General features: G+C 42.1%; 1 protein-coding gene across 1 annotated transcript in view; it reads left to right on the forward strand.

Annotated features, from left to right (window-relative positions):
* Window positions 1-6,922: 6,922 nt before the first annotated feature.
* Window positions 6,923-8,853, forward strand: part of LOC118398406 (bone morphogenetic protein 2-like) — a 19,033-nt gene continuing 17,102 nt past the window's right edge. The window contains exons 1-2 of the mRNA XM_035793699.2: window positions 6,923-7,337; window positions 8,332-8,699. Of these exons, the coding sequence (XP_035649592.1) occupies window positions 8,345-8,699 (355 nt within the window). The 5' untranslated portion in view covers window positions 6,923-7,337; window positions 8,332-8,344. The remainder of the gene's footprint in view (window positions 7,338-8,331; window positions 8,700-8,853) is intronic.

Raw genomic sequence — 8,853 nt, forward strand, 5'->3', positions numbered from 1 at the left:
GATTTTTTTTCATTTGACTTCACCAATTTGGACTATTTTGTGTATGTCCATGACATGAAATCCAAATAAAAATCTATTTAAATTACAGGTTGTAATGCAGAAAAATAGAAAAACGCCAAGGGGGATGGATACTTTTGCAAGGCACTGTATCTGTTGGTCCATGGTGTGTAATGAGGAGCAAACAGACACTGCACTTGACACATTTATGAAATTGCTTATTCCCGTTGCTAATAAGCATGCACCCATGAAGAAAATGACCATACAAACTGTTAAATCACCGTGGATGGATGAGGAATTGAAAATTGTTATGGTTGAGAGGGAGGCAAAAGTAATGGCAAATGAGTCTGGCTGCACAACCGACTGGCAAACTTATTGTAAATTGAGAAATCATGTGACTTAACTGAATTTAAAAAAAGAATAAACTACACTATGAAACCAAGATAAATTAAATAAAGAATGATAGTAAAAAAAGCTTTGGAGCACCTTAAGTTAAATTCTGGGAAAAAAGGCAAACTCAGCTCCATCATTCATTGAAACAGAGGGCTCATTCATCACAAAACCAACTGATACAACTGATATAATTATTTTTTTCATTGGCAAGATTAGCAAACTTAGGCATAACATGCCAGCAACAAATGCTGACACTACACATCCAAGTATATCTTGCCAAATTATGAAAGACAAGCATTGTCATTTTAAATTGCGTGAAGTTAGTTAAGAAGAGGTGAAAAAATGATTGTTTGTCTAGTGGACGATATTGCCACTCCTATTTGACACATTTTCAAGCTCTCAGGCTTGGCGGGAAGCAAAAGTCATTCCTCTACCTAAGAATAATAAAGCCCCCTTTACTAGCTCAAAAAGCTCACCAATCAGTCTGTTACCAACCCTTAGTAAACTTTTGGAAAACATTGTTTTCGACCAGATACAATGTTATTTTAAAGTAAACAAATTGACAACAGACTTTCAGCACACTTATTAGAGAAGGACACTCAACAAGCACAGCACACAAATGACTGATGATTGACTGAGATAAATTGACGATAAAAAATATTGTGGGGGCTGTTTTGTTAGACTTCAGTGCCGGCTTTGGCATTATCGATCATAGTCTGCTGCTGGCAAAACTTGTGTTATGGCTTTACACCTCCTGCTTTATTGTGGATAAAGAGCTACCTGTCAAACAGAACACAGAGGGTGTTCTTTAATGGAAGCCTCTCCAACATAATCCAGGTAGAATTAGGAATTCCCCACGGCCATTACTTTTTTTTCCAATCTTTACTAATGAATTGCCACTGGCTTTGAGGAAAGCCAGAGTGTCTATGTATGAGGATGACTCAACACTATACATGTCACCTACTACAGCGACTGAAATGACTGCAACACATAACAAAGAGCTGCAGTTAGTTTCAGAGTGGGTGGTAAGGAATAAATTAGTCCTAAATATTTCTACAACTAAAAGCATTGTATTTGGGACAAATCATTCAATAAACCCTAAACCTCAACTAAATATTGTAACAAATAATGTGGAATTTGAGCATGTTGAGGTGACTAAACTGCTTGGAGTTATCCTGTATTGTAAACTGTCATGGTCAAAACATATTGTTGCAGTAGTAGCTAAGATGGGGAGAAGTCTGTCCATGATAAAGCACTGCTTTAACAGCACTGTCAACAAGGCAGGTCCTACAGGCCCTAGTTCTGTCGCACCTGGACTACTGCGCAGTCGTGTGGTCAGGTGCCACAAAAAAGGGAAAAATTGCAATTGGTCCAGAACAGGGCAGCACTTCTGGCCCTTGGATGTACACAGAGAGCTAATATTAATCATATGAATGTCAATCTCTTGGCTGAAAGTGGAGGAGAGATTGACTTCATCTCTACTTTTATTTATGAGAAGTATTGACATGTTGAATGCACGAGCTGTCTGTCTAAACTACTGGCACACAGCTCGGACACCAATGCATACCCCACAAGACATGCCACAAGAGGTCTCTTCACAGTCCCCAAGTCCAGAGCAGACTATGGGAGGTGCACAGTACTAAATAGAGCCATGACTACATGGAACTCTATTCCACATCAAGTAACTCATGCGAGTAGTAAAATTTGATTTAAAAAACACCTTATTGAACAGCGGGGACTGTGAAGCAAAACAAACTTTGGCACAGACACATGCATACACACGATAGCATAGGCACTATACACACAAGTACACATGGATTTTGGACTGTTTATATGTGGTAGTGGTGGAGTTGGGGCTTGAGGGCACACAGTCTGTGAGTGAATGTACTGTAATTCTTTTTAAATTGTATAAACTGCCTTCATTTTGCTGGACCCCAGGAAGAGTAGCTGCAAATACAAACGTCCCCAACCACTGCCCTGGGGCATTGGGATATTTTTTTAGACCAGGGGCATGAGTGGCTCCTACTGGCCCTCCAACTCCACTTCCAGCAGCATCTGGTCTCCCATCCAGGGACTGACCAGGACCAGCCCTGTTTAGCTCTAAGGGTAAGCCAGCAGTGCTTACCGTGGGGTCATAATATACATTTATGACTTCAAAACCCCTATTCTTGAATTCGGCTAGTGTTTCATAACCAGGGTCTGTAACTGGTTAACCTCTGGGCATGATCACCAGTGGGTCGATCTTTTAAGCATGTTGATATGTTCTCTCCCAACCAGAGTTTACTGATAGCTGTTCTTTTCAATCAACAAAATAATTGGATCATCTACTTATTCTTGATAACCCCAGTAGAAGACTACTTTCTCCACAGATAATGATATCATTGAATGAAGGTCACTGATATGTGGTCTGCTGGACTGAGAGGAGGGGACAGCACGGATCACATCCCTCAGGGGACCCTGCTGAGGTGATGGACACATTCCTCTCTACCTGTCACAAGCTTTGCCAACACAAACACACAGACACACACACAAACACAGGCACACACACAGAAAGCAGGGATCAGATAAATCCTCTCTTTCGCCCCTTCTAATCCTCTCATTGGGCAATTAAAGATATAGTCATAGGTCACTGTGTGAGAGACTACCTTATCCTTCCATCTAAAGCAGGGATGGGCATCTGGTGGCATGCGGCCCGCGGCCCCCCTTCGATGGCCCTCGGAAAACTCAGTCAGGGTCTCAACTTACTGTTGCAAGTTAGAATAGTAGAATACACAAGGTGCAATTTTGAAATGTTTGTCATGTCTGTCACTGATAGTCAGCATATGTCAGCTAACATTTTTTGGATTGCTAAATTAGCTTAGAGGCCAGCTATCTAAACTTGATATAATGGTCGAATTACCGGCCGGGTGGCCCCCATTGATTTTGTTAGTCCGTCTCACTCAGATATCATATTAAACACTGCCAACATTTCTCTCCGTCCCATGGCAAAATGAGTGGAATCGCATGAATAGAATTTAAAACTGCAACATTTTCTCTAGATGTTTTGTGCCCCCCCCGCTCTCAAAGTTGCCCATCCCTGATCCAAAGCATCGGAATAGTAACAACTTTTGCCTGGCAGTTTAGAGCACCACAAAGTGCTGTTTTGGCAACACTAGGGACCCAACTGTGGCACTCAGGGAAACAAAACAATGTAGACAATATTGTTTGTTTCAGATCAATTATATCATTAGGTGTGTTATGACATCCAGGTTGTGTGTTTCTGTGAGTGAATGAATGAACAAATGTTGGAATGAATGAATTGATGTATGTGTGTATACAGAACAAAAAATATAAACGCAACATGTAAAGTGTTGGTCTCATTTTCCATGAGCTTAAATACATTTTCCCTAGTCACTAAAAACGTATTTCTCTCAAATGGTGTGCACAAATTTGTTTACATCCCTGTTAGTGAGCATTTCTTCTTTAACAAGATAATCCATCCACCTGACAGGTGTAGCATGTCAAGAAGCTGATTGAACAGCATGATCATAAAAGGCCAATCTAAAAAGTACAGTTTTGTCACGCAACACAATGCCACATATATCTCAGGTTTTGATGGAGTGTGCAATTGGCATGCTGACTACAGGAATGTCCAACAGAGCTGTTGCCAGATAATTGAATGTTAATTTATCTACCATAAGCCGCCTCCAACGTCATTTAAGAGAATTTGGCAGTACATCAAAACAAGTCCTATATCGACATAAACTGAAAGGCCACTCAGCAAGGAAGAAACCATGGCTCCAAAACCACCATAAAAAAAAGCCAGACTACGGTTTGCAAATGCAACTGCACACTGGGACAAAGATTGTATTTATTGGAGAAATGTCCTCTGGTCTGATGATACAAAAATATAACTGTTTGGCCATGATGACCATCATTATGTTTGGAGGACAAAGGGGAGGCTTGCAAGCCGAAGAATACCATCCCAACCGTGAAGCACGGGGGTGGCAGCATCCTGTTGTGGGGGTGCTTTGCTGAAGGAGGGACTGGTGCACTTCACAAAATAGATGGCATCATGGAAAATTATCTGGATATATTGAAGCAACATCTCAAGACATCAGTCAGGAAGTTAATGCCTGGTCGCAAATGGGTCTTCCTATTGAACAACTTCTAAAGTTGTGGCAAAATGGTTTAAGGACAACAAAGTCAAGGTATTGGTGTGGCCATCACAAAGCCCTGACCTCAATCCTATAGAACATTTGTGGGCAGAACTGAAAAAGCATGCGAGAGCAAGGAGGCCAACAAACCTGACTCAGTTACACCAGCTCTGTCAGGAGGAATGGGCCAAGATTCACCCAACTTATTGTGGGAAGCTTGTGGAAGGCTACCTGACACGTTTGACCCAAGTTAAACAATTGAAAGGCAATGCTACCAAATACTAATCGAGTGTTTGTCAACTTCTGATCCACTGGGAATGTGATGAAATAAATAAAAGCTGAAATAAATCATTCTCTCTACCATTACTCTGACATTTCACATTCTTATAATAAAGTGGTGATCCTAATTGACCTAAGACGGGGAATTTTTACTAAGATTAAATGACAGGAATGGTGAAAAACTAAGTTGAAATGTATTTGGCTCAGGTGTATGTAAACTTCCGACTTCAACTGTAGATGATTCAGGCGGATTATCCCTTGTAAAATGTTATTGTCCAAGAAGCAGACAAAGATATCTTCTGATCTCAATTGGGGTTTCATCTTTTGCCATCTCAGCAAACAAAACAGACCCGTTGCTTTGGTCACAACACAACCTTCTGCCCTACCATCATTAACCAAATGGAAATAACTAGCTGTAGACAATGAGGGGTTTTCACATGGAGATGTCTCTAACATCAGAGTTGTTGATTAAAGCCTATAGGCTTGTATATAGCCAACAACACCTATCAACAAAGGACCCCAGCTTCTCTTCCCCCGAGCTGTACTATGCTGCTGGGGGCTGGTAACTGACAATATCCACTCTCTGAGAAATGGAGGAGCATCGTCGAACACCTGATGAGGGAAACAACTGCTTAGAAATGAAGTAGTGAAAAGAATCAATAAACACAGTGTTTCGATGTTCAACCTGGGCTTGACTGGACTAGACTCAAACACAGCTACAGTTTGTTTTCTCAGGCAATCAATTTATCCTTTCAAACCGACTGGGTCCAGCCTGGAGAAGACTATGGACTTTGTCAATATTTGTCTTACATTGTCCCTTTTCCCAGGACAAAGGATAGGAGAGGAGGGATACCAGTTAGGGGTGAAGTTCAGAGGTCAGCGCTGAGAGGGTAGGATAGGACAGTCACTACAGCCCCTAATCCCCCTAATCTACCAAAGACAACACATTTGCCAGCTCATTGTCAATTTATTTTTATCCAATAGTAAAACACGCTTAATCCAGGAATTAACACATGTTGATCAATCACCCATAGGGATCTAAGACACACGCTGTATTTATAACTGAGTACAGTAGGCATATATGGGCAGTTTGAACAACAACTTGGGTAGTACTGGGCCAATTTGTGTGTGTGTGTGTGTGTGTGTGTGTGTGTGTGTGTGTGTGTGTGTGTGTGTGTGTGTGTGTGTGTGTGTGTGTGTGTGTGTGTGTGTGTGTGTGTGTGTGTGTGTGTGTGTGTGTGTGTGTGTGTGGTTTTACTATCCTTGGGTGTCCTCACAAGGATAGTAAAAACACAGAAAATTCGTGGTGGACATTTTGTTGGTTGCCACACGGAAAAAGGCTATTTAGGGTTAGTGGTTAGGGTTAGGAGGTTGTGGTTAAGGTTAGGGTTCGCTTAAGGGGTAGGGGAAATAGGATTTTGAATAGAAATCAATTGTTTGGTCCCCACAAAGATAGTGAAACAAACGTGTGTGTGTGTGTGTGTGTGTGTGTGTGTGTGTGTGTGTGTGTGTGTGTGTGTGTGTGTGTGTGTGTGTGTGTGTGTGTGTGTGTGTGTGTGTGTGTGTGTGTGTGTGTGTGTGTGTGTGTGTGTCTGTGTGTGTGTGTGTGTCTGTGTGTGTGTGTGCATAACGCATTTGTATTCATATAGTCCATCCACATGGCGCAATTGCTCTAATTAGTTTTGAAACTGTTACACCTTATTACAGTTTTTTTTTTAAACAAACTTTTTAATGATCAACAATGAAATACTTGTAAAAATGTTGTCCGGCTTTGCATAAATTGAGAAATAACACGAGAACAATGCAGAACAATGAGTATTTTACAAAAATAGATAAGAAAACCTCAAGTTATTTATGTTGATGCTTTCAAAATAAACAATGTTATATCACACAAACGAATAAAAGTATATTGTCAAAGAAAGTCTCATATCTGAGTCATTTTGTAAAAGCCAAAAGATATAAAGGCCCATAGCGCGAGTTTGAGCAGGCTACTGTTGGTGACTGGTTGAAAAGGCACAGGAGGTGGTTGGAATCGACATGAATGACAGCCCTGCGTTGGTGACATCACTGGACGACAAAAAGCCTCGTCCGGGGAAGGAAAGGCAACAATCAATTGGACTGCTACAGTGCCGCGCACAGGAGAGGTGACGCTCCCCAACCCACAGACACAGAGTACAAGGAGCGACGGACAGAGTACAGTTTAATCTTCCACACCCGCTCTCTGCTAAACTTGATCCTACTAAAGTTAGCATTTGAAGATGTTTAACGGCGCTTTTTTATACTTACTTCGATGGGTTCTGCCTACACAAGTCCGCTTAGATAGAACGTAGGCATTTATTTTATTTTATTCTATTGACCAAGAAGTCTCCAGATTCCCAGCTGCGGAGATATGTGCAAAAGCGGAGGCGATCGGAGCAGTGGACGGACTGTATTTCGTCCACAGAAGGAAAGCGTGGAATAAACACGAATTAATGTGGAATTTATTGGAGCCCAAAGCTGGAAGGACGACTGGACACAGCGCTTCCTTATCAGGTAAAAAAAATGTTACAGGTACTCATTATTGAAGTCAATGACAACTTTCATATTTAGGGGAAAGTTGCACAGCGCTCATGGACTAGGCTACATATGTTCACTGAGTATTCTGGATCTAATTTCCGTCTCGTGATTTCCCAATTCTATTTAAAAAAACACACTTAGTTCAAATGAACTGCTGTCACATAAGATGTTTATTTCTTTCTACTTTGTAAGCCTGTATTTTGGGGTGAAAGTTGACACAAATTCCAAAACATAAACAGTAAAATGAATATATTGTGGTAGTATTCTAAGGTCGTGTACTTTTTGATTGAGACCTAGGTGTTTTTGATGTCTTTGTCTGCGCGGCGGAGTACGCCTGGCCAGCACACGCACGTCAGATCTCACACCTGCGAACTCCTTGAAGTAACTACACTGCAGTCAAAGCCTCACCAAATGACTCTCGTAGCGCTGTCTGACTGCTGCGACGATTGTCTCTATTAGAAACGTTTTGATGATTACATTCTTTCACACTTTGTGTGTTCTTAGGGCTATGTTGTATTGTTTTTATACACCTCCACCAAACACGTCCTCTCATCGTTTCTGTAATTGCAGACTTTTCTGTCTGCCATCTTCTCTCTGTTCTTCTTCCAGTTTTCTTAGATTTTCTCCTTTCCTGTACCTACCCCTTTTTCTGTTAGACAATTCTCTTTCATACCTTCTTCACTTTGATATGCTGGGGGTTGAGTTTTGCCCCTATATGTGTTAAAAGATCAATCTCCCATTTCCCTTAGCATAGTCCGTAGGGATGTTATTCCCAACCATTCTGCTCTTTACTTCAAAGTGACGTGTCATTATATAATTTTAACCTGATTTTCCTTGAATAATAATTCCCATTGTGTGGAAGAAGAAACAGCGTATCGCAGCTGATCTGGTGTAATTTTACAGTGATCCGCCGTTGTCTCGCGTCGGCGGCGCCTGTGTATTGACAGAAGCTGCTCTCCTCTCCTCACAGGGACTGACTGACCATGGTCGCCGTGTTTCGTTCTCTCATGGTACTGCTGCTGGCTCAGGTGTTGCTAGGAGGCGCTGCGGGACTTATCCCGGAGGTCGGCCGGAGGAAGTACAGCGAGTCCGGGAAGCAGAGCCCGGAGCAGTCGGAGAACTTTCTTAACGAGTTTGAGCTGCGGCTCCTCAATATGTTCGGACTTAAACGGAGGCCGAACCCGAGCAGGCAGGCTGTGGTGCCCCAGTACATGGTGGACCTGTACCGTATGCACTCGGCGAACGGAGACCACAGCACTAAACGGCCCCGGAGCATGGGGAGACACGCAGAGAGAGCCGCCAGCAAGGCCAACACGATTAGAAGCTTTCACCACGAAGGTACGTATTAGTGGCATATTTCACCTGGCGACGTAGAGCACCTCTACTCCCTCAGACATGTCAACCCTGTATTTAAACATGACTCAGTGGTGTGAGGAGGATTTTCAGAGCAATTACACTTTTTTTATGACAGGCCCACTCATATCCCAACAGA

This window comes from Oncorhynchus keta, chromosome 19, assembly GCF_023373465.1.
Source record: "Oncorhynchus keta strain PuntledgeMale-10-30-2019 chromosome 19, Oket_V2, whole genome shotgun sequence".
NCBI lineage: Eukaryota > Metazoa > Chordata > Actinopteri > Salmoniformes > Salmonidae > Oncorhynchus > Oncorhynchus keta.